The 26,542-nt window shown below is 44.4% G+C and overlaps 1 protein-coding gene across 7 annotated transcripts in view; it reads left to right on the top strand.

The window, feature by feature from the left end:
* The window catches only part of LOC112253985 (B-cell CLL/lymphoma 9 protein), a 124,880-nt gene that overhangs the window by 86,811 nt on the left and 11,527 nt on the right, over positions 1 to 26,542 (top strand). For 3 of the 7 annotated variants that reach the window (XM_042324107.1, XM_024426162.2, XM_042324108.1), the window contains exons 3-5: positions 5,736 to 5,814; positions 23,076 to 23,446; positions 25,288 to 25,601. In XM_042324107.1, the coding sequence (XP_042180041.1) occupies positions 23,148 to 23,446; positions 25,288 to 25,601 (613 nt within the window). In that variant the 5' untranslated portion in view covers positions 5,736 to 5,814; positions 23,076 to 23,147. Of the gene's footprint in view, positions 1 to 5,735; positions 5,815 to 21,380; positions 21,440 to 23,075; positions 23,447 to 25,287; positions 25,602 to 26,542 lie in introns of those variants that run through there. The other 4 variants (XM_042324109.1, XM_024426163.2, XM_024426166.2 and 1 more) reach the window with 4 other exon arrangements.

Raw genomic sequence — 26,542 nt, 5'->3', positions numbered from 1 at the left:
GACATTTCATTCTTAAAATAAAGTGGTGATCCTAACTGACCTCATACAGGGCATTTTTACTAGGATTAAATGTCAGGAATTGTGAAACAAAATAATTTGAGTTTATGTAAACTTCTGACTTCAACTGTATAACACAGACCGTGTTTTTGCGCAAAACGGTACAAGGTATCATCTGGTTATGTGTGCAACAAAAGTTCAACATTCAGCTTCTACTACCATTTCTGTCAAGCCGCGTACCGTTTGATACATTTGTTCAATAAATCCAATGTATGCGCCACACAGAACATACTACAACTGCCTCTGCACCGCAATGCTGCAAGACAAACGCAGTGTGCCATTGGAAATTAATGTACTACAGGGAAATGTAGTCATGTAAAATAAGAAAAGAAGGGAGCCCACATTGCATAGAATTTGTATACAGACCCATTGAGTGTGTTGAATTTTTTCCAACTTTATGCAATTCAAAATTGATTTAATCCATTTATCAAAATATATATTTTTCTAATTATTTTGTTGTGTTAAGTCTGTCTCACTCTCTGTTTTGCTCTATTGTTGTATTTAATGTGTTTTTTATTACTACCAAATAACTTACAAGTGCAATTATTTTGTAAATGCTGGTGTTAAATTCAATAAACAAAGTTTAAAAAAATATTGTTTTAAAGAAATGAATGTACTTCTGGTGTACCAATGTGCCTGCACTGTTGGTGTGATCGAGGCGGCAGTCTGGCGAAAAGTGCGCAGACGCAGGGCGAGCTATAAAAGAGGGGCGCAAACTGATCTTCTCCCCGTGTGATCACTAAATAATGGTGTATGTTCTCGTATCGAAATGACGACTGGGCACAGATGGCGTCCTACAAATAGAATATCAGAGTTGAGAGCGTGATAGCAGACGCTTCATCCAATATCAGGTGTGACAGCTGTGAGCAGCCAGCCACATCCCCCAAACCAGCCATTAGCCAATTTAGCCGCTTCTCTCCGTCCGTTCCTTCTGCGCGTGATAGGAAGCTGGGGTGTGCAGACCGTGATGGGTTTTCTGTTACCTTTGTTTAATTATTGGAGTGGCTCAGAGCGCGAGCGAAGTGGGTACGTTTTATTTTCGACTGTAAGAACAAACAGACCAGTCTGACTAAACTTCGCTGTCACACAGCCTCTGAAAGCCACTGCCATAGACAGGGATGAAAACTTGTCACTTTAAAAGGCGATTTATTTGCCCGTTTGGATTAAAATAGGTCATCCACGCGAAGAACGGCAAAAAACATTGTGGCAAAGGACTCAGGCACGGAGTTTATCACCCATAGAGCTAAAAAAAGAAAAGAGACTCAAACAAATCTCCCTGTGTGGTCACTGCCTTCTCTCTCTAAGTTAATGACAGCACATAATTCATCCCTACGTATTCTATTTGTAAGGACAGAGTTCAGAGCCTGATGTCAGAAATGTCATATTATCAGAATTAGTAATTCATCCGAAATCAGCTGTGACAGCTGTGAGCAGCCAGCTGCATCTCCTAACCAGCCATTAGCCTACTCAGCCACTTTTCTCCGTCCATTCTTTCTGCGTATCTCCATCAGTTTAAAATGTTTATTTAACTGTGATGGCGAGCTGGGGTGTGCAGACAGTGGTGGGGCGTCTGTTACAATTGTTTAAATATTGGAACGGCTCACAGCGCGAGCGTTTCTTTTCATTTCGCCTGTAAGGACAAGCAGGCCGTTTTTATATAATTCAATTAACCATGTTGCGGACCGCTTTGATCTACTCACGGGCTGCAAGTGTTTAGTTTGAGTACAAACAACCTTGTTTAGTCATGTTACCTGGATAGCTAGCTAACAACATGGTACCTTGGCTATGCACAAATTTGGATGGCACAGGAAAAACCAAGATGGCCTACCGAAAGAAATGACCCATATGTCTAATCAATGTGGTTCTAAGATAAATCTTAGAAGGGGGGATAAATATGTGTGTGGGAGAAGGGAGGGAGTAAGTGAGGTGTGTGTGTGTGGGAGGGAGGGAGTGTGTGTGTGTGTGTGTAGACTGTGTAAAGTTGTCTGAAGAGTAGGCTAAAAATGGTTTCATATAGGCCAATTTGAAAATGCAGATCATTATGCTTTGATATCCCGTACTACATTCCCCCTGCCAATCACAGGTAGGCCTTTGGATATGAGCAAATCAGCTATTTTCAGCAGTAGCCTTTTCTATTATACAGTAAAAGTGTGACGTTAAATTCAATGTGTTGTATTGAGTAGAGGTGTGACTATCAAGGAAAGGTTTTTGTGCAAAAACGTATAGAAAAAGGGAACATGCGTCCTTGGGGGACTTGGTATAGTGATACTTGGCCTGGTAGTATGAAGAAGAAGGAAAAATTATAAACAATGTATACACTCACAACTGTAAGTTGCTCTGGATAAGAGTGTCTGCTAAATTAAAATGTCAAATGTATCGTTGGTATTGTGACAACCCCACTCTTAAAATAGACACATTTTGTTGCTGTTTACACAGATTTTCTGCGCACAAATTTTTGGTCTCCTTTTTTGGCCCTCACCAGTTTGCGTCAACGGCACAAACCGATCTGGGACCAGGCTAGTTCAGGCCTAAGTCGAGGTCAACTATTTGGCCCGTAATACAGAGTAGAGCTGGGACTACTCGTTAGTATCGTGGCAAGGAAACAAAACACATGGTTTTAACTTATTTTGGAAAACAGCCCTAATGTTGAAAACAAACATGTTGTCAACCAGAGTCACATTTGATTTATTTCCCAAGCTATAGCACGCTATTTGACATGCTGCGGGTTTTTAAAGGACCAAAGAGTTTGGATCTGCGTCGTGTTTATGTTTTTGCCATGGACAAAATACAGTGATACTGGTATCGTCACAGCCCCATGTCAGAGGGTGTTGCATAGGGTTAGGTCTACCACTGGATATGTTGGTAAAATGTTTGTGGGTCTGCTTGTCTGTTGAGGGGTATTTGTAGGGTTTTTGTTGGTAATAGGTTTAGTGGGGAGGTGGGCTTTGGTTTGTCAGCAGCTTAATCTGTTTAGTGAGCTGTGTGTTTTTGTCTTTTGAGACTTCTGTCTTGTGTAGGGCTCGGACAGCAATCGGTTTACTGGTTTCGGCTTGAGTATCTCAGTAATGATACGTGTTTGTGTGTGTTGAGTCTGAGAGGGAGGCACATCTGCTGATCATGCTCCTCTCATTATGTATGAGCGATGCAGTGACACCCCTCCTCTCTGCCCCTCCGCTCTGCCGCAGTCAAGCCGTAATGCAACCCCTGTGACTGGGATGCCTGATAGCCCTCTGCATTAATCTTTTCTATTTCCCCATCTGCTCATCAATGTTACTATTCTACCAATAAGGTCTCGCTCTCGCTCCTGAGATCAAATCCCAATGCCCAATTCACTCTTCATATACACAGTCATTCAGTTTCTCTGGCTCTGTTTGAATACTGTTAGAGTGAATACAGACGAAACAGGAACGTCGGGCGCACGCAGTAGATCACCCGCTTGGTGTCGGCGGCCAGTGCTGACTCAACATGCCGGACCGTCAAGTGATGAATAGATAATAACGTCCGATGTTCTGTGGTTGGAGGCGATGGGACGGCCACCCGTTGACCACTGCCGACATTCGTGTTGATCCGTCTTCCCTCTTCGGATGCTGCCTTTCTTCCTCCGTTCCTCCCCGTAGGTTTCAAAGCTTACACCAATCCACTCGTGTCAGATCAGCCATGATTTCAAGGAAGGATGTATTTACACACAGCCTTCTTCTTTACGTCAAATGATATTTCTTACCTGCACGCTAGGAAACGTTTGGCTATGGCTTTGGTATAGATTTCTGTGATCGTCTTGCTGGTTTGTGGGCCTTTTGTTCAGTCGGCGCTGTTGGTAGATCATCTTAGAACCATGATTGGCTGCAGATATTGTGACCTATTAACTGTGTGATGAGCTGACCCCGGCAGTGTTGGGGCCAATCAGGATGTCTTAACCCAGAAGCAGGGACAGCAGACCTGGGTCAAATACTTTCATACTTGAGCTGTGCTTAATGAAGTGTGCCTGCCTGGGTGCACTGTTGTTTTCATGTTGGTTTCAAGTTAGTGTCGGCTGCTACTCCTTGGCATCATACTGAACTTCCTGGTGGTGAAGGATTGCTTGTTTGGACACAGATGCACCGCATGCAAACGCAAGCACGCAGATGAGGCTTACACACACACACACACACACACACACACCCCATGTGCAGATTAGAGGAATTAAGTGAGTGTGCTGGCGCTAGGGCTGACCTGCTCCGGATGATCGTCTTGGGCTGTGCTGATGAGATTTTGGCCCTGGCCCCACAGCCACTGTAAGCAGATTAGCTCACCCGCTGAAAGGTGAACGCTGAACTGCCACGCTACTTTTGTCCACACCAGTGTGTGTGTGGGAGAGAGTGGGGATTACATCATCTGACACTGGCATCGCTCCATCGTGACTGAACAGCATCATGACTGAACAGGGCATGTTTTACATCTGACATGGGTGTCGCTCCATCATGACCCAACAGCATCATGACTGAACAGCATCATGACTGAACAGGGCATGTTTTACATCTGACATGGGTGTCGCTCCATCATGACCCAACAGCATCATGACTGAACAGCATCATGACTGAACCGGGCATGTTTTACATCTGACATGGGAGTCGCTCCATCATGGCTGAACAGCATCATGACTGAACAGGGCATGTTTTACATCTGACATGGGCGTCGCTCCGTCATGACTGAACAGCATCATGACTGAACCGGGCATGTTTTACATCTGACATGGGTGTCGCTCCATCGTGACTGAACAGGGCATGTTTTACATCTGACATGGGTGTCGCTCCATCATGACTGAACAGGGCATGTTTTACATCTGACATGGGTGTCGCTCCATCATGACTGAACAGGGCATGTTTTACATCTGACATGGGTGTCGCTCCATCATGACTGAACAGGGCATGTTTTACATCTGACATGGGTGTCGCTCCATCATGACTGAACAGGGCATGTTTTACATCTGACATGGGTGTCGCTCCATCATGACTGAACAGGGCATGTCTTACATCTGACATGGGTGTCGCTCCATCATGACTGAACAGGGTATGTTTTACATCTGACATGGGTGTCGCTCCATCATGACTGAACAGCATCATGACTGAACAGCATCATGACTGAACAGGGCATGTGTTACATCTGACATGGGTGTCGCTCCATCATGACTGAACAGGGCATGTTTTACATCTGACATGGGTGTCTCTTCATCCTGACTGAACAGCATCATGTTCTGAACAGCATCATGTGTTCATTTCAATATGATATGCGTTCAGTATTCATTTCAATAGATCTCTTTTTAAATTGCTGCAATGAGCAGGTAGACTAATAGGAAATGTAATTAACAAACCAATTAGAACGTCCGGTGGAGGTGTTCTGAAATTAGGATGAAATGTAATGGTTTAAATGACATTCAATGGTCTTCCCTTTTGATTTTCCTTCATGCTATTCCTAATCATGTATATTTGTACATGTAAATAGTCCTCATTCCTGCTATACTGAACCACTAGCTGTCTACGTGCTGTTATAGACTGCTAAATCGAGTTGCGTTATATCATGAAAAGGGGAGCCGCTCAAGTGCTTGCCCGTAGCTCTGTCTGCTAAGCCTGTGTGTGTGTGTGCCAGCCATGTTGGACAGTGTGTTGTTGTGATTTGAGAGATGTCCCTCTCTTTGTCTCCAGCAGCGTTGGGGATTTGACGAGCGCCGGCCCATTGCAATGCAGACATGGCCACGGCTATATCGTGACACAGAGGGACATGGTGAGTGCTACACACGCACAGACAAGCCGCTTGACTGCAGAGGGTGGGGGGGGGGCATTAGCCTGGTGAAGCAAGCAGGGGGTGGAGGGGGGCATTAGCCTGGTGAAGCAAGCAGGGGGTGGAGGGGAATGGAGAGGAGGGCGAGCAGTACAGGTTGGATGAGAGAGAGTAAGTGGTTGGTAGGGAGGGTACATTCAGTTCTCCTTCGCCTTTGTCCCTGAGGCACAGACACACTAGAGTTAGCACAGTGTACCGCACTCCCTGTAGTTAGCTCCGTGGCTCAGGTGAACATTTTGCTTCGAGCCTCTTTCTGTGACATTGGCTCAAAGGCGTCTGCAGATTACTGGGTATCTAGATTAGAAAGCAAAATAGAGATCACACGATCTCAGAGTTAAGCGCTTTGACTTGGGCATCCTCTATGAAAGCTATACAAGGAGTTAGTTTGAGGATGGTGATTTCTAAACAAGAGCTAGTTGCCTTTCCACAGAACAGCAGTTCCCTGGAATGAGCCCCTGACGTCAACCATAATCAATTTCCTAGAAGAAAACTGGCAACAAAGAACTGTATGTTCAGAAGTTAAGCCTTCCTATTCTCCTCCTTCCTTGAACCAATCTGAGCATTTTCCTCACCCCAGAGTATGTAATACTCACCTGAAGTTAAAAAGGATAGTTGGCTTTAAAACACATTTTAGCTTATTTTCGTCTTACATAGGTTGTCATTTCATCCAAGTCATTGGTTATTTAGCAATGGCCGGAATCTCCTGGCTAGCATTTTTTGGAGCATGTTAGCAATGCTAGTGGAAACAGACTGTATTAGTTAGCGGAGAATTATAGCATTAGCTGCTCTTAAAGTCCCAAATCACCATTTTATTATATATATTTTTGGCTTTGTGAAACATTTTAAAATATGCTAATTTCAATCTAAAAGGACGTTTTAGACTCATGAGTAGCCATAGCCTTCTCTAGCTTTCATGTCTGGCTCATTCTGAATGAAGTGTTTTCAGTCTCATCTTATACCCACCGGTTAATGAGCAACCTTTTACATGCATGAGCCGAGCCAGAGTCCCATAGGACTGTGTCGTCCTCCCGAGAGTGTGTCACGTGTTACGCTCCTTGAGCGCAAACTGTGGTTTTAAAGTTCATAGGGAGTGGAGGTGACACCGTTGACATTTGTCAAGACTGACGGCAACCGTTAGCCAGTGAAACGGTTTGGTGTGATGCTAGTTTTGTCTTTGGAAGAGGATCACAATGTATGCTACCCTACTTCTGCAAGCAGCCAACCAGTTAATGTCCCTGACCTCTATTGAAATGTGAGCGTGTTTGGAAAGCGGTACAGATGTAAATATCAAGGACCAAGGTTTACGCCTGGTGTAGACAGACGGAATGGGAAGGAGGTTGGATGGACCGGCAGGCAGGCAGAAAACAGACTGACCGATGCTTTGCAGAATGACTTTGCCTTGTCTGTGTTACGAAGAAGAACCCACCCAGGATTGTCTTGAATCTGATGAAATGCTTAGAAACCCCTTTTTTTGTCTCAGTGTAGCACTCTTCTACACTTTGATCATACATTATTATTGTGCGTGTACATTTGTACACGTTTGTGTATAGGTGTGTGTGTGTGTTTATTCACACGCATGTGAAAAATGCACACATGTTTTTGCCAGTTTTGAATCTGGAGATTTTGGCCAGGCTTCGTTTTCATGTGTGTGTGCCTGTTGGCAGCCAAGCACATAGCCTATACTCTCCCTCTGTTGGTTATGTCCTTACTACAAGAGGGCTGGAGGGAGGGGGAGAGAGTAGCAACTGATCAGTAGTGGCTTTGCTTCAAAATGGAATTGACATAATATGGCTGGTAGATGCTGGTGGGCACAGCCAGGGTGTATGTGGCCTGCGTGTGTGTGCCTGTGTGGGCCAGAAAAATGGGTCCTTCAGCAAGTTGAGATCTGTGTTTGTGAAACATCGGAGTGTAATTTGGGATCCATACTTTCCATTTTCCATTCATGCATGCATATTGCATAACCACCACCAGGTTACATGCACTCTATGAGATTTGTTGGTTGGACTAATTCTATCCAGCAGCACGCAGCACGTCTAGGGGGAGACTTCACACAGTTGCGTGATGTTTATCTGGTGCTCGGTAGGATAAAAAGACATGCTTTGGTATCTTCGCGGCGGGTTTGTTCGGAGCCCTCTTCAAGGTCAATTTGAGAGCGCTCATCTCTTCGCTGGGAGTATGGAAATGAGTGCTCTTTGAGAGAGGGCATGTTGCAACGTTTTGCACATCCCTCCAGCAATGCAAAAATAAATGTGAGTCTCTCTTGTTGACTCTCTCTCTTTTTTTCATTGACTCTGTCTCTCCCCCTCTCTCGCTAACACAAACAGTTACACAGAGAAGGCTGTTAGAGTAAACCGCAAGCAGTTGCGGTTCATACAGGCATTTAAGGAGATGCGTTAGCTATTAGCATGGAGCCCCTGTGGCACCACAGCAAAGCAGACTGCCGTAGAGGGTCTGTTCTGTCTTGTCTGTGTGAATGGCTCTCTGTTGTTGCGCAGAGCTGGACTAATAGTTTGTTTAAATTCTTCCAATTAGTTGCTATGATCGCTAGACTGAGACGAACCTGGCTAGTTATCGGTGGGAGAGGATGCCGGTTGGGTGAGCGCCTGTCCCTTTCTCCTCGTCTCCCTCCCTCGCTTGCTCCTCCTCTCTCTCCTCATTCTCCCGCTTTTCCTCTTTCTCTCTTTCCAATCTACTTTCTCTTCCACTCCTTTTTCTCCCCCGTGTGCCCCTCTTCATTTTCCCCTTTCCCTATCCTTTTCATTCTCTCTCTCTCTCTCTCTCTCTCTCTCTCTCTCTCGCCATCATCACACAAAGTGTCAGCGATTTTGGCTTGTTTTCTGGTCCATTGCAGAGAGGGGCATTAGCCAAGGCACTGTGACCTGACCTGACCTGACCCGGACTATTGAAGGCTGCTGCTGCACCACTCTATAGTCCGGTTGTTATGTCCTCCTGTCCTGGCGCTGGACCAGCGGGCCTGCTAAACTGTGTCATCGTCCCCGTTATTTAGTCCACCCAAGATCTCACAGTACAGGCCAAGGGAGGGAGCAGGAAACGCTGGTGCATTCTGGAATTTTAGGTTGGTTCCGTGTGTGTGTGGGGGGGGAGGTCGGTCAATGTTTGAATGAGGCTGGTTGGGGAGGTTGTGGTCCCCCTGCCTCTTTCCCCTGCAGTGTTGGAGGCTGCCTAGTTTCCCTCTGCCCCTGAGGTAAACACAAACACGCAGCATGCATGCCTGCATTCACACATCATATTCAGTCAGACAGCTTTGATTCACAGCATGCTACGGTGTAGGTTTACTTCTAGATGATTTCTGGATGTTGAAGTGCCCAAATTGGGCTATTCAGTGTTTAAGGTGTCTTCTACTTTCTGAAGGAAATTCCATTTAGTCTGAAATGAAGGTGTAAGGTCCAGATCATTTGAAAACCCACTGTGTGTGTATCTTTCCCAGTGTTTCTCCCAGTGTGTGGGGGTGGGTGCTTGTCTGTTGAGCGGCACAGCGCACTCAAACACTCCCGAGTTGTTGTGCTGGGAGTCGTTCAGATTCAGATACCAGTGGCGTTGCCACGGCGACCGTGTGGGTGCACGCTCGTTAGTGAAGAGTAATGTCTCTGTCTTTCTCTCCCCGGCGCAGAAGCTCGACTGACTCTATGCCTCTGCCTGTGCTTACCACACTCGAGTGGTGGAATGGAAACAGTGGCCTTATACAGACACATGTCTCTGTCTTTTTTGAATATCATGAACATACTGTGTTTGGTAGGAGAGGGCAGGAGCCTTGCCTAGGGAAACTGGCCTGGGTTGTGTTCATTAGGCACGAAATGGACAAACGCTCCAGTGAAACGGAGAGGTACGATCTGAACTTATCCAATAATATATGCTATGTTTTCCGTTGCATTCAAAAAATAAAAAAAACCTGTGTGCCCTAATGAACACAACTCTGTTATATAGCTCTTGTCATTCATAATTGATGGACACACCAAGCCCACGTGTCTGCCTGTTAGAAATGTTTTGCAATGATGTGCTCTAATGAACAGATCCCTGTCATTGATGGGAGAGGTAGAGCTGTTCAAGGCTTGATACTGGTGAGCTCACCCCTCTCTTTCACATCCTTCCAACTGACTCCTCCTCTCTTTCTGGGTTTTGATGACCTAATTTTTTCCCCACTGCATACCCCGTAGGGCACGGAGGTGTTAGATATAGCAGGACCTCTACAAAACCTGACTCACGCACTCTGATACCGAGCCTGTTACGTCTGCTGAGACGTGCTCCCATTGCTGCGCCGTATTCATTAGTGCACACCATAGCTAAACGTAGCAAGGTATGTCTTGCAACGAAAATTTGTTTCTTATTGGTTATCTTTTAAGTCCGTTTCGGTCCGTTTGCTTCCGATGTCAAGTGAATAGGACCCTAGTTTCCTGAGTCCGATCCCGTCCTCTTGTCACTAGATTATTAGATTTCACATGTAGTTTGCACGTCAAGGTAGGAGGGCTGTTGAAGTAGTTTACTGAGTAGTGTTCATCTTTAAGCTTTTTAGTCATCTCAGAAGCCAGAACCAAATATTTAATTGACTGGCAGCCAACTTTTTAGGATTGAGAGTTGTGATGTATGATATATTGGAATCGGACGATATTAGCCAAAAATGACAATATCGGCATCGGCCCGATGTCTAGTTTAATGCTGATGTGCAAAGCCGATGTCAAAGCGTATACAGTGCCTTGTGAAAGTATTCGGCCCCCTTGAACTTTGCGACCTTTTGCCACATTTCAGGCTTCAAACATAAGATATAAAACTGTATTTTTTGTGAAGAATCAACAACAAGTGGGACACAATCATGAAGTGGAACGACATTTATTGGATATTTCAAACTTTTTTAACAAATCAAAAACTGAAAAATTGGGTGTGCAAAATTATTCAGCCCCTTTACTTTCAGTGCAGCAAACTCTCTCCAGAAGTTCAGTGAGGATCTCTGAATGATCCAATGTTGACCTAAATGACTAATGATGATAAATACAATCCACCTGTGTGTAATCAAGTCTCCGTATAAATGCACCTGCACTGTGATCGTCTCAGAGGTCCGTTAAAAGCGCAGAGAGCATCATGAAGAACAAGGAACACACCAGGCAGGTCCGAGATACTGTTGTGAAGAAGTTTAAAGCCGGATTTGGATACAAAAAGATTTCCCAAGCTTTAAACATCCCAAGGAGCACTGTGCAAGCGATAATATTGAAATGGAAGGAGTATCAGACCACTGCAAATCTACCAAGACCTGGCCGTCTCTCTAAACTTTCAGCTCATACAAGGAGAAGACTGATCAGAGATGCAGCCAAGAGGCCCATGATCACTCTGGATGAACTGCAGAGATCTACAGCTGAGGTGGGAGACAAATCTGGCCTTTATGGAAGAGTGGCAAGAAGAAAGCCATTTCTTAAAGATATCCATAAAAAGTGTTGTTTAAAGTTTGCCACAAGCCACCTGGGAGACACACCAAACATGTGGAAGAAGGTGCTCTGGTCAGATGAAACCAAAATTGAACTTTTTGGCAACAATGCAAAACGTTATGTTTGGCGTAAAAGCAACACAGCTCATCACCCTGAACACATCATCCCCACTGTCAAACATGGTGGTGGCAGCATCATGGTTTGGGCCTGCTTTTCTTCAGCAGGGACAGGGAAGATGGTTAAAATTGATGGGAAGATGGATGGAGCCAAATACAGGACCATTCTGGAAGAAAACCTGATGGAGTCTGCAAAAGACCTGAGACTGGGACGGAGATTTGTCTTCCAACAAGACAATGATCCAAAACATAAAGCAAAATCTACAATGGAATGGTTCAAAAATAAACATATCCAGGTGTTAGAATGGCCAAGTCAAAGTCCAGACCTGAATCCAATCGAGAATCTGTGGAAAGAACTGAAAACTGCTGTTCACAAATGCTCTCCATCCAACCTCACTGAGCTCGAGCTGTTTTGCATGGAGGAATGGGAAAAATGTCAGTCTCTCGATGTGCAAAACTGATAGAGACATACCCCAAGCGACTTACAGCTGTAATCGCAGCAAAAGGTGGCGCTACAAAGTATTAACTTAAGGGGGCTGAATAATTTTGCACGCCCAATTTTTCAGTTTTTGATTTGTTAAAAAAGTTTGAAATATCCAATAAATGTCGTTCCACTTCATGATTGTGTCCCACTTGTTGTTGATTCTTCACAAAAAAATACAGTTTTATATCTTTATGTTTAAAGCCTGAAATGTGGCAAAAGGTCGCAAAGTTCTAGGGGGCCGAATACTTTCGCAAGGCACTGTACCTATATAATGTAGGTACATGACTAGAGGTTGACCGATTATGATTTTTCAACACCGATGCCGATTATTAGAGGACCAACGAAATCCGATACCGATGAATTAATACCGATATTTTTTTTTTTACAAATATATATATATATATATATTTTTTTTTTTTTAATCATGCCAATTACAACAATACTGAATGAACACTTATTTTAACTTAATATAATAAATCAATAAAATCCATTTAGCCTCAAATAAATAATGAAACATGTTCAATTTGGTTTAAATAATGCAAAAACAAAGTGTTGGAGAAGAAAGTAAAAGTGCAATATGTGCCATGTATGAAAGCTAACGTTTCAGTTCCTTGCTCAGAACATGAGAACATATGAAAGCTGGTGGTGTCTTTTAACATGAGTCTTCAATATTCCCAGGTTTTAGGTTGTAGTTATTATAGGAATTAAAGGACTATTTCTCTCTATACCATTTGTATTTCATATACCTTTGACTATTGGATTTTCTTATAGGCACTTTAGTATTGCCAGTGTAACAGTATAGCTTCCATCCCTCTCTTCACTGCTACCTGGGTTCGAACCAGGAACACATCGACAACAGCTACCCTCGAAGCAGCATTACCCATGCAGAGCAAGGGGAACAACCACTCCAAGTCTCAGAGCGAGTGACGTTTGAAACGCTATTAGCACGCACCCCACTAACTAGCTAGCCATTTCACATCGGTTACACCAACCTAATCTCAGGAGTTGATAGGCTTGAAGTCACAAACAGCGCAATGCTTGAAGCATTGCGAAGCGCTACTGGCAAAACGCACAAAAGTGCTGTTTGAATGAATGTTTATGGGCCTGCTGGTGCCTACCATCACTCAGTCAGACTGGTCTATCAAACCATAGACTTAATTATAACATAACACACAGAAATACGAGCCTTAGGTCATTAATATGGTAGAATCCGGAAACTCTCATTTCAAAAACAAAACGTTTATTCTTTCAGTGAAATATGGAACCGTTCCGTATTTTATCTAATGGATGGCGTCCCTAAGTCTAAATATTGCTGTTAGATTGCACAACCTTCAATGTTATGTCATAATTACGTAAGATTCTGGCGAAGTAGTTCGCAATGAGCCAGGCGGCCCAAACTGTTGCATATACCCTGACTCTGTGTGCAATAAACGCAAGAGAAGTGACACAATTTCACCTGGTTAATATTGCCTGCTAACCTGGATTTCTAAATATGCAGGTTTAAAAAATATATACATTGGGGCAAAAAAGTATTTAGTCAGCCACCAATTGTGCAAGTTCTCCCACTTAAAAAGATGAGAGGCCTGTAATTTTCATCATAGGTACACTTCAACTATGACAGACAAAATGAGAAAAAAAAAACAGAAAATCACATTGTAGGATTTTTTATGAATTTATTTGCAAATTATGGTGGAAAATAAGTATTTGGTCACCTACAAACAAGCAAGATTTCTGGCTCTCACAGACCTGTAACTTCTTCTTTAAGAGGCTCCTCTGTCCTCCACTCGTTACCTGTATTAATGGCACCTGTGTGAACTTGTTATCAGTATAAAAGACACCTGTCCACAACCTCAAACAGTCACACTCCAAACTCCACTATGGCCAAGACCAAAGAGCTGTCAAAGGACACCAGAAACAAAATTGTAGACCTGCACCAGGCTGGGAAGACTGAATCTGCAATAGGTAAGCAGCTTGGTGTGAAGAAATCAACTGTGGGAGCAATTATTAGGAAATGGAAGACCTACAAGACCGCTGATTAATCTCCCTCGATCTGGGGCTCCACGCAAAATCTCACCCCGTGGGGTCAAAATGATCACAAGAACGGTGAGCAAAAATCCCAGAACCACACGGGGGGACTTAGTGAATGACCTGCAGAGAGCTGGGACCAAAGTAACAAAGCCTACCATCAGTAACACACTACGCCGCCAGGGACTCAAATCCTGCAGTGCCAGACGTGTCCCCCTGCTTAAGCCAGTACATGTCCAGGCCCGTCTGAAGTTTGCTAGAGAGCATTTGGATGATCCAGAAGAAGATTGAGAGAATGTCATATGGTCAGATGAAACCAAAATATAACTTTTTGGTAAAAACTCAACTTGTCGTGTTTGGAGGACAAAGAATGCTGAGTTGCATCCAAAGAACACCATACCTACTGTGAAGCATGGGGGTGGAAACATCATGCTTTGGGGCTGTTTTTCTGCGAAGGGGCCATGACGACTGATCCGTGTAAAGGAAAGAATGAATGGGGCCATGTATCGTGAGATTTTGAGTGAAAACCTCCTTCCATTAGCAAGGGCATTGAAGATGAAATGCGGCTGGGTCTTTCAGCATGACAATGATCCCAAACACACTGCCCGGGCAACGAAGGAGTGGCTTCGTAAGAAGCATTTGAAGGTCCTGGAGTGGCCTAGCCAGTCTCCAGATCTCAACCCCATAGAAAATCTTTGGAGGGAGTTGAAAGTCCGTGTTGCCCAGCAACAGCCCCAAAACATCCCTGCTCTAGAGGAGATCTGCATGGAGGAATGGGACAAAATACCAGCAACAGTGTGTGAAGACTTACAGAAAACGTTTGAACTCTCTGTCATTGCCAACAAAGGGTATATAACAAAGTATTGAGAAACTTTTGTTAATGACCAAATGCTTATTTTCTGCCATAATTTGCAAATTAATTGATTAAAAATCCTACAATGTGATTTTCTAGATTTTGTTTTCTCATTTTCTCTGTCATAGTTGAAGTGTACCTATGATGATAAATTACAGGCCTCTCTCATCTTTTTAAGTGGGAGAACATGCACAATTGGTGGCTGACTAAATACTTTTTTGCCCCACTGTACTTTTGTGTATTGATTTTAAGAAAGGCATTGATATTTATGGTTAGGTACACGTTGGAGCAACGACAGTCCTTTTTCGCGAATGCGCACCACATTTATTATATGCAACGCAGGACACGCTAGATAAACTAGTAATATCATCAACCATGTGTAGTTATAACTAGTGATTATGATTGATTGATTATTTTTTGTAAGATAAGTTTAATGCTGGCAACTTACCTTGGCTTCTTACTGCATTCGCAGATTTCCAATTGTTATGAAACTTTAAATCGGCCCTAATTTATCGGCCATTCCGATTAATCGGTTGACCTCTATACATGACATAATGACGACACGTAACATTTTGCGCTGCATGTGCAACACAGCATTCCTAACCTAGCCCACAATGTCTGCTGTGTGGATCTAGCAGTCAACAAGTCTTTCTCAAAGGTGAAATCCATTAACGCCAAGATAATGGAATTCATTGCCCTTGACAATCAACCGTTCTCTGTCGTGGGTGATTGCTTGACCAGTCGCGACATGGTACACACTACCAAGTGCGCTATTTTTCAGATGTTGCCCTACCGGAGTTACACCATCACTGCTACGGTTTAAGTCGGAAGTTTTCATACACCTAAGCCAAATACATGTATTCTCAGTTTTCTTCAATTCCTGACATTTTAATCATAGTAAAAATTCCTGTCTTAGGTAATTTAGGATCACCACTTTATTTTAAGAATGTGAAATGTCATTTATTTCAGCTTTTCTTTCATCACATTCCCAGTGGGTCAGAAGTTTATATACACTCAATTAGTATTTGGTAGCATTGCCTTTAAATTGTTTACTTGGGTCAAACGTTTCGGGTAGCCTTCCACAATCTTCCCACAATAAGTTAGGTGAATTTTGGCCCATTCTTCCTGACAGAGCTGGTGTAACTGAGTCAGGTTTGTAGGCCTCCTTGCTCGTGTTTTCAGTTCTGCCTACAAATGTTCTATAGGATTGTGGTGAGGGCTTTGTGATGGCCACTCCAATACCTTGACTTTGTTGTCCTTAAGCCAATTTGCCACAACTTTGGAAGTATGCTTGGGGTCATTGTCCATTTGGAAGACCCATTTGCGACCAAGCTTTAACTTCCTGACTGATGTCTTGATGTTGCTTCAATATATCCACGTAATGTTTCTTTCTCATGATGCCATCTATTTTGTGAAGTGCACCAGTCCCTCCTGCAGCAAAGCACCCCCACAACATGATGCTGCCACCCCTTTGCCACCCTTTGGGATGGTTTTCTTCGGCTTACAAGCATCCCCCCTTTTCCTCCAAACCATAACGATTGTCATTATGGCCAAACAGTTCTATTTTTGTTTCATCAGACCAGAGGACATTTGTACTATCTTTGTCTCCATGTGCAGTTGCAAACCGTAGTCTGGATTTTTATGGCAGTTTTGGAGCAGTGGTTTCTTCCTTGCTGAGCGGCCTTTCAGGTTATGTCGATATAGGACTCGTTTTAATGTGGATATAAACTCAGCAAAAACATCCTCTCACTGTCAGCTGCGTTTATTTTCAGCCAACTTAAATTTTTTAAATATTTGTATGAACGTAAGATTCAACAAGTACCACAGACATGTAACTAACAAAAACTTAATGTGTCCCTGAACAAAGGGGGGGGGGGGTCATCAGTATCTGGTGTGGCCACCAGCTGCATTAAGTACTGCAGTGCATCTTCTCCTCATGGACTGCACCAGATTTGACAGTTCTTGTTTTGAGATGTTACCCCACTATTCTACCAAGGTACCTGCAAGTTCCCAGACATTTCTGGGGGGAATGGCCATAGCCCTCCCCTCCGATCCAACAGGTCCCAGACGTGCTCAATGGGATTGAGATCCGGGCTCTTCGCTGGCCATAGCAGAACACTGACATTCCTGTCTTGCAGGAAATCATGCACTGAACGAGCAGTATGGCTGGTGGTATTGTCATGCTGGAGGGTCATGCCAGGATGAGCCTGCAGGAAGGGTACCACATGAGGGAGGAGGATGTCTTCCCTGTAACGCACAGCGTTGAGATTGCCTGCAATGACAACAGGCTCAGTCCGATGATGCTGTGACACACCGCCCCAGACCATGACGGAATCTCCACCTCCAAATCGATCCCGCTCCAGAGTACAGGCCCCGGTGTAACGCTCATTCCTTTTATGATAAACGCAAATCCGACCATCACCCCTGGTGAGACAAAATCGTGACTTGTCAGTGAAGAGCACTTTTTGCCAGTCGTGTCTGGTCCAGTGACTGTGGGTTTGTGCCCATAGTCAATGTTGTCGCCGGTGATGTCTGGTGAGGACCTGCCTTACAACAGGCCTACAAGCCCTCAGTCCAGCCTTTCTCAGCCTATTGTGGTCAGTCTGAGCACTGATGGAGGGATTGTGCATTCCTGGTGTAACTCAGGTTTTTGTTGCCATCCTGTACCTGACCAGCAGGTGTGATGTTCAGATGTACCGATCCTGTGCAGGTGTTACACGTGGTCTGCCACTGCGAGGACGATCATCTGTCCGTCCTGTCTCCCTGTAGCGCTGTCTTAGGCGTCTCACAGTACGGACATTGCAATGTTTTGCCCTGGCCACATCTGCAGTCTTCATGACTCCTTGCAGCATGCCTAAGGCACGTTCATGCAGATGAGCAGGGACCCAGGCATCTTTCTTTTGGTGTTTTTCAGAGTCAGTAGAAAGGCCTATTTAGTGTCCTAAGTTTTCATAACTGTGACCTTAATTGCCTACCATCTGTAAGCTGTTAGTGTCTTAATGACCGTTCCACAGGTGCATGTTCATTAATTGTTTATGGTTCATTGAACAAGCATGGGAAACAGTGTTTAAACCCTTTACAATGAAGATCTGTGAAGCTATTTGGATTTTTACGAATTATCTTTGAAAGTTTCATTTTTTGCTGGGTTTAGATACTTTTGTACCTATTTCCTCCAGCATCTTCACAAGGTCCTTTGCTGCTGTTCTGGGGTTGATTTGCACTTTTTGCACCAAAGTACGTTAATCTCTAGGAGACCGAACGCGTCTCCTCCCAGAGCGGTATGACGGCTGCGTGGTCCCATGGTGTTCATACTTGCGTTCTATTGTTTATACAGATGAACGTGGTACCAGATGAATGTGGAATTTGCTCCCAAGGATGAACCAGACTTGTGGAGGTCTACAATTCTTTTTTCTGAGATCTTGGCTGAATCATTTAGATTTTCCTGTGATTTCAAACAGAGGCACTGAGTTTGAAGGTAGGCCTTGAAATACATCTACAGGTACACCTCCAATTGGCTCAAATTATGTCAATTAGCCTATCAAAAGCTTCTAAAACCATGACATAATTTTCTGGAATTTTGAAAGCTGTTTAAAGGCACAGTCAACTTAGTGTATGTAAACTTCTGACCCACTGGAATTGTGACACAATGAACTATAAGTGAAATAATCTGTCTGTGAACAATAGTTGCAAAAATTACTTGCACGAAGTAGATGTCCTAACCGACTTGCCAAAACTATAGTTTGTTAACAAGAAATTTGTGGAGTGGTTGAAAAACAAGTGTTAATGACTCCAACCTAAGTGTATGTAAACTTCCGACTTTAAAAAGATACACGTCTAATAACACTTTTTGACAATAAAGCTATGTGACATGTTAAATAAGCTTTTCATTTGACACGTCAAATAACGCAGTTCTATTATAGAATGTTGTGTGTTCTGAATTTGCACGTGGAAGCCAAGAGCCACCACTACTATCAGTAGCACTGTCAGAGCTGTACAAAAAAGTCTGTAAACAAGCAAACACCGGCCACGAACAATGTGTTTACAATACCGCATTGGTAATAAAGCATTATTTGTTGTACCACAACTTCTGGGGTAGCTAGCTAGCTTCAGCTTGGTATAGCTAGCTTCAGCTTGGTATCTAGCTAGCACCAATACATCCAACTTGAAAACAGTGACCAGTATAAACTGCAGTCATTTTCATTACTCTTAGCAATGATTTCGGAATCCTTGTGAGTAAGTATTAGCTATGTTATGTTAGCTATGTTAACATGTTATGTGTTGTGAAGCTAGCCACAATAAGGATTAGGCACAATAATGGAATTTGCGGTTTGCCTTCAAAATAAAAGTACCTATTTGAAAGTGACGCAGACAGTTACAATTGGTTGAATCATGCCTTATTTTGACTAGATAATGTTAAACAAGGTTGGAATGTGAAGCAATCAAATGGGGTATCAGTCTACTCGGTGACAGCCACAGAACACAACTGTGAAGAGTTTTTAGTAAAGGACCCTGGGACTAAACACCTCCCTCTGCAACTGGATCCTTGACTTCCTGACGGCCCGCCCCCAGGTGGTAAGGGTAGGCAACAACATGTCTGCCACGCTGATCCTCAACACTGGGGCCCTTCAGGGGTGTGTATTTAATCCCCTCCTGTACTCCCTGTTCACCCATGACTACGTGGCCAAACACAACTCCAACACCATCAAATTTGCTGACGACCCAACAGTGGTAGGCCTGATCACTGACAACGTCGACAGCCTGTAGGGGGGAGGTTACAGACCTGGCAGTGTGGTGCCAGGACTACAACCTCTCTTTCAATGTGATCAAGACAAAGGAGCTGATTGTGGACTACAGGAAAAGGCGGGCCGAACAGGCCCCCATTAACATCGACGGGGCTGTAGTGGAGCGGGTTGAGCGTTTCAAGTTCCTTGGTGTCCACATCACCAATGATCTATCATGGTCCAAATGCACCAAGACAGTCGTGAAGAGGGCACAACAAAACCTTTCACCCTCAGGAGACTGAAAAGATTTGGCATGGGTCCTCAGATCCTCAAAGTTCTACAGCTGCACCATGGAGAGCATCCTGACTGGCAGTACATCACTGGGGCCAAGCTTCCTGCCATCCAGGACCTATTTAATAGGCGGTGTCAGAGGAAAGCCCAAAAAATTGTCAGTCACCCAAGTCAGAGACTGTTTTCTCTTTCACTGCACGACAAGCGGTACTGGAGCGCCAAGTCTAGGACCAAAAGGCTCCTCAACAGCTTCTACCCCCAAGCCATAAGACTGCTGAACAATTAATCAAATGGCCATCGGACTATTACATACACCCCCCCCCTCCATTTAGTTTGTACACTGCTGTTACTCACTGTTTATTATCGATGCATAGTCACTTTACCCCTACCTACATGTACAAATGACCTCTAACCTGTACACTGACTCGGTACCGGTACCCCCTGTATATACCTCGTTATTGTTACTTTTTATAATTTTTTACTTTAGATTACAATATTTTCTTAACTCTTCTTGAACTGCACTGTTGGTTAAGGGCTTGTAACTAAGCATTTAATGGTAAGGTCTACACTTGTAGTACTCGACGCACGTGACAAGTTTGATTGTATTTTACGCAAATATTAGCGTTGTAGCTCTTATCGCAGGACTGTGACCGTGTTAAAATCACCTCCCCAGTTAGCCTATTGTGTGTATTGACATTCATATTGCACTGTACAGCTTTACCTAAAGATTGGGGATCAATGAAATGGGCTATCAGTCTACTCAATACCCAAGATATTTTTTCCCAATGTCCTCAGACATTGGTTGACAATAAATGTGGCTCATTTCAGTTGTTTCAGAGTTCCTCAATAAGAGCTACGACGCTAATGTTCTCTGGGTGTCACTGAGTAGACTGATGCCCCATGTCATTGATCCACAATCCATAGGTAAGGCTGTACAGTGAAATAAGCCCCCAATGCAATTCTAAAGTGTAATCCATTCAGTGTGATTCCAACAGATTTTGGTCAAATTAACAAATTATTGTCTTTTGTTGATTTTTATATAACATTCCAACCTCGTTTAGCATGATCTATTAAATGATGGCATAATTCTACTATTTGTATTCATTTGCATCACTGTCAATGACATAATCTTATTTTGAAGGCTAACTGCAAAGTCTACTGTTGTGGCTAATTCTTATTGTGGCTAACTTCACATAGATGGATCCAACCACCATTATTCAAATAAGAACTGTCTTATAAATTAGGGTTATTTTAGGCGATGACACCTAGCTATATAGTTAGCTAGCTATAGCTACTGAAACAGATGTCGTTTTGCTATGTTTTTGGGGAAGAACATTGTCGGCATCCATGCGCTAGCTAGCTTTTTTTATGACCAGCACAGTAGGTGGGCGAGACAAGTTTACCCGCATCATAGCATACGTATCGATGAATCGTTGTGACACATGAAATACGAGTGATAGTGTAATAATTACGTAAAAAATATATGAATGCCTTTTAATTATTATTTTATGTGCAGTCATATTCAGGTCCTGATTGTTCAACAAGCTTATTTGACACGTCAAAGCCTCAAACGGTGTATCTCCATAGAAATCCTGGTTGAGAATGAAACGACTGAACAAATGAACAAGGAAACAGCTCGGCAAGTAAGTGAAAAATAGGTTTTGACTGCGTTTTACTGGTAGTGGGGACATACGTAAATGGCAACAAAATACCTTTTGGTCAGTGTGGTGTGTGTGTGTAGCCTTTATTTAACTAGGCAAGTCAGTTAAGAACAAATTCTTATTTACAATGGCGTCCAAACACGGACGATGCTGGGCCAATTGTGCGCCGCCCTATGGGACTCCCAATCACGGCCGGATGTGATACAGCCTGGATTTGAACCAGAGAGTGTAGTGACGCCTCTTGCACTGAGATGCAGTGCCTTAGACCGCTGCATCAATGTGTGTGTGTGTTAACTGTACTAGAATGGTTAAAAGGCTGCTAAAATGTTAAATATCGGTTATCTGTAGTGATTTTTTTGGGGGGGCAAGGAAAATATCTGGTATCAGGCAACAATGTCATATCAGTGCATCACTAGTTGAGAGTTAAGAAACTCTTGGTGATCGTTGAACTCATTTTGTGTTTTGATTGTGAGTCTAGTATCTGTCCAGCACTTTGAGATATCAGCTGATGTACGAAGGGCTATATAAAAAAATACATTTGATTTGAAATTTGATTGATTTGAATTGTGTTTTGGTGGTTGTGGCCAAGCTGAAGTTACAGCCTTATTTTCATTTGGATGATTCTCTCACTGGTTTCAGGCTCCCACCCTTTAGCCAGAGGTGGCTTATGGAACCACTTGCATCATCAGAGTATCTTGGAAGCTTTCCTGAATATTTTATGCTATCTTAACAGTGCAGCTTTATGGAGGAGTTTCTCATATCCCTACCTGAGGGTAGTGAGCAATACTTTAAAAAAAAAAGGGAACGTTTTATTCACACTGAGAATACACATTGACACCCACATGCATACACACACACACACACACACACACACACACCTATGCCTTCATTCACGAACCAGAACTAGCATGCTTACCAGTGCACATGGGAGACTAGCTCCTTCTCACATACACAGGCAGTGCCTGTATCCCAAATGGCACCCTATTCCCTACACAGTGCACTACTTTTGACCAGAACTCTATGGGCCCTAGTCAAAAGTAGTGCACTATTTGGGGAATAGGTTTCCAGTTGGAATGTAGACCGTAACAAAAGCTGGGATTCTTCATTTCCACGTGCAGGGTTGTGGTTGTTGTTGGGGGTAGGGTGTCTGGGTGTGTATGTTCTCAGAGCACAGGGAACTGTCTCATGATAGTGATTCGGAGAAAAAGGGCCCTGGGGGAGAGGAGGATGACATGCCAAACAAGGTTACACGCATACCACTTAGAATAACGCCATGCATTAGGATTGAATACTTAGTAGCATGTTAGTGTGGCTGTTCAAACGGAGCCTCTTTCTGTTTTCTCAACCCCTGGTCTAAGATACTGTTGTCCTGTCAGTTGGTATGGAGCTGTGCAATGTCAAACCAAGTAAGCGGTCATGATTTGGTTCGTTGTCTATGTCACCGGCTCGTTTTGAGTGACGCGAACCATCTGAGGAGATTTTATAATGCCAGGGGTGCCTGATACAACAGTGGCGTTCCAAAACTTTTGTAAGTCACCAACATGCACACATTGTGAAGTACCTTAACATTTTCTCCTGTTTTTCTTTTTTCCCTTCCCTCCACCCCTGTCTTTACCAGTGTGCCCAAGGACTGTGAGAGCTCCTTGAGGAGACTCCAGGCACACAACACCTCACACGTACTGACATCCAGATGATGCTGGAGGTGCACGAGGAAAGAGCAGCAGGAAACTTCAGCCGGAAAGAGCGTGTCAAGAAGGAGCGGGACGAGGCAGGCCCGGACAGTGGCCGAGCCAATAGCAACACTAACCCCTCCTCTAATAACCACAACGCCGCCCTCGCCGGCACAGGCCACAGGAACCCCCGGGCCAAGGCCACACCCTCGGCCAGCCCGCACCAGCACTTGACTCCGCCCTCTGTCTCCCTGGGATCGCCGTCAATGCATTCCAGCAATCCCAAAGTGAGGAACTCCCCATCGGCTAACACGCAGAGGTGAGCTGGGTCCTTGTCTGCTAGTATGTCTCTCTCTTGGCTCTTTTAAAACAGGGGTACAACTCAACTTTTAAGGACAAATTATCCTCCGCTCCTGGGCTGCTCCTCGGGCCACAGGTTGTACATCGCTGCTTGACAACCTGTCAATCCCCCTGCGCAATGAAAGAGTTTGAATACCTTCCACGTTGCCTCTAAAGCAAACGGGCGGCATATCTCAGAAGATTGCTGTATCATCTCAGCGTGGTTCTTGAGATGTTTAGCAGTTCTCCGGGACAGTCACTGCAATAAAGACGACCTAGAATGAACCTTTTGTCCTTCTCTGATTTAAGACCACCGTGTTAACTGCCGTGCCATCTGACTCTCCGTTCTGTGTTGTAGTTATAGCGTGGTATTTATTGAATCCTGCCGAGCAGTTGGATCGAAGTCCTCCGCTCCTAAACCTGCTAAGAGGCCAGGCGAGCTCAGATCTGGCATCCTGTATGAGGTTACACGACGACCAGACTTGATGAACTACTCTGGCCTGTTAAAGCTTAATCTAGTGCAGCAGGTCCTGGCTATGCGTGAGCCCTGGAACAGTGACCTGAGTGTCTCCACCCTGCAGCTGCCTCTCTGCCAGCCCATCCCGGCCTGGCCCGTGCTGACTCGGGCCCTCTGGGACTAGTATAAAGGCTGCAGCTGCACTGCCAAAGCCCTGCTGGGGCCCGTCTCACAGTAGGCACGCCGGCCATATTGGCTCAATGTTTGGCTTCGGGTCCATATTGGCTCCGGTTTTGGCCGCAAGGCCATTTTGGCTAGGTTTTTTAGGAGAGTGCTAGGGCTTATGTTTCACTGCTAGCTGGAAAGGGAGGCCTGGTAGGGTCCTGTTTGTAGATTGTTGTTACTCCCATTGAGTGCAGTCAACTATTTTCGATCTGTCCCTGGAATTTTAGCCCAATGCAGTGGTCATGCTGAAACTCGTACCACCAGCAAAGGATTCCGGCAGTTCTCGAGCTACATTAGTGTGTCGTCAGACCAGAGACGTAAGAGGAAGGCTGCAAATTCCATGAACTAAGTAGACCAGACCCAGGTGCTATTGCATTGGTGTCTATAGAAGACGCATCCAGTTAAGTAGACCGGAACTGACAATTATTTTTCAATGCCCGAGTGAACTATCTTCATTTATCCACCATCTTTGGTCAGACTACCTGTTCCGTATCTGTTGTGCTTCCCTGTGTTCTACTTCCTGTTTCTCCTCCAACTTCATCGAGCAGCCCCCTTTTTTCCTCTGCATTGTCCATGTGTAACTGGTCTCCATGGCAATGGGGCGAGTTGTGTTCCTGTCTCGAGGTTTCAGCCCAGCACAGGGAGAAATAAGGCTGTGTACTAGTGCCTATTTTTAACAAGGCACCGATTATATATTAACACCCCCCTCCACCTCCCCTGCTGTTCCCAACTCTGTCAACAAAGAATGGGTGAGGACTGGAGGTGGCCCTGTTTACCCTTTTTTTTAATCACTCACCGGCGTGCGTCATGCCTCCCCAACCAGGATCTGGGCTGTGTTCATTAGGGCACGCAACAAAATGTTTCAGTCCATTTTCTAACGCATTGGTGCCTAATGAACATGACCCAGCTGCTGGTTTAAGTTAAGAGTGATGCTCTCTCAGGGCGGGGAGCTGCCTTGAGCCTCCCTCAGCCTGATAACGACGGTGGTTCTTTGTAAATAATGGGTGTATTAGTTTCTACTATTAAGCGCATGTGATTAGACTTGCTTGTTTTTTTTCCTTTTTTTGTTTGCTGAGATCAGCAATTGCATATTGTTTGATTTTCACCGACTAACTTTGGTTGTCTTTCCTCTCCATCAGCAGTCCCAAACAGAAGCAGGAGGCCATGGTGCGCTCCCCACCCGTCATGTCTCCCTCCAGCGCCGCCCAGATGGACTCAAAACTGCCCAATCAGGGAAAGCCGGGGGGCGCGGGCAGCCAATCGCAGCCCTCGCCCTGTGACCCCAAAGTTCTAGGCCCTAAGGGGCCCGTAGGGAGCCTGGGACTAAAAAACGGACAAGGCCTGAATGCAGGCAACGGGGCCAAGGGCAAAATGAAGAGGGAAAGAAGCACTTCGGTGGAGTCGTTTGAGCATCGTGACACTGGGACGAACAACAACGAGGGGGACCAGAAAGGTAAGGCCGAGCCCCTCCCCTACAACTAGTGATGGAGCCATCGACAGGTTTAAGTCTGTCAACCTAAAATAATGCTTTTGATATGGAAGACGGGGTAATGATCAACATCCCATGGCACCTACAGTATCACTACTATCATAATAGTCTCATGGGGCCCGATTCAGTTCAGATATGCACATGCTACTCTTACTGTCATTTTCTCCAGAATCTCAAGGCAGATTATTGTCCCCGAGTGAAAATGACTGTTCATACCAAATAGTAAGAAAGTCCTGTTGAAAACCAGCATTTTCTTTTCACGTTCAACATCACCTTGTTCTCAACGGTACGCCGGGACTTCAACTAGTCAGAGGGGTGAACTCAAAGCGTCAAAATACAAGGACTGGGTCTAGGATGTTGAGGTGTGAATTATTAACTCATGATATGGAGTTGTCTGAGTGGGCTTTGTGACAGATATAGAGTTGTGTCCTTATAAGATGGCTCCCAGGCTTATCTGGCATGTCACGATGGCCCCCAGGACCCCACAGGGAATGTCATTAGTCACACTATTCTTGGTAGCTTTCGCCCTAGTAAGAGGTGTGTGTTCCTCCTCGGGGCTGGCTGTAGTGCTGCATTAAGACATCCACAACCCCGTTTATCTCCTGGTGGAAGATACTCTGTGAAGGCTGGAGCCTTGGAAGAAACCATCTCACTGTGTTCAAGGGGGTGTCCAGTCATTTTTCCCTTTAGTATTTCTATTTCACTGAGACATCTGGTGGTTACTACTGAGATTGCTGTTACTGAGCGGGATCTGGTTCTACGTCTTTCATGATATGAAATCATATAAATCATATAAATGTGAACAGAATTTTTCTTTTGGTATTGAGTCTACCACAACTAGATATTTTAGAGATGAATGAAAATGACAGTGGGGCAAATGGTAAAAGCATGTGAAAAGAAATGGG

This window comes from Oncorhynchus tshawytscha, linkage group LG07 (assembly GCF_018296145.1).
Source record: "Oncorhynchus tshawytscha isolate Ot180627B linkage group LG07, Otsh_v2.0, whole genome shotgun sequence".
NCBI lineage: Eukaryota > Metazoa > Chordata > Actinopteri > Salmoniformes > Salmonidae > Oncorhynchus > Oncorhynchus tshawytscha.
Note: the sequence above shows the minus strand (reverse complement) of the source record. Positions and strands in the feature narration are given on the sequence as shown.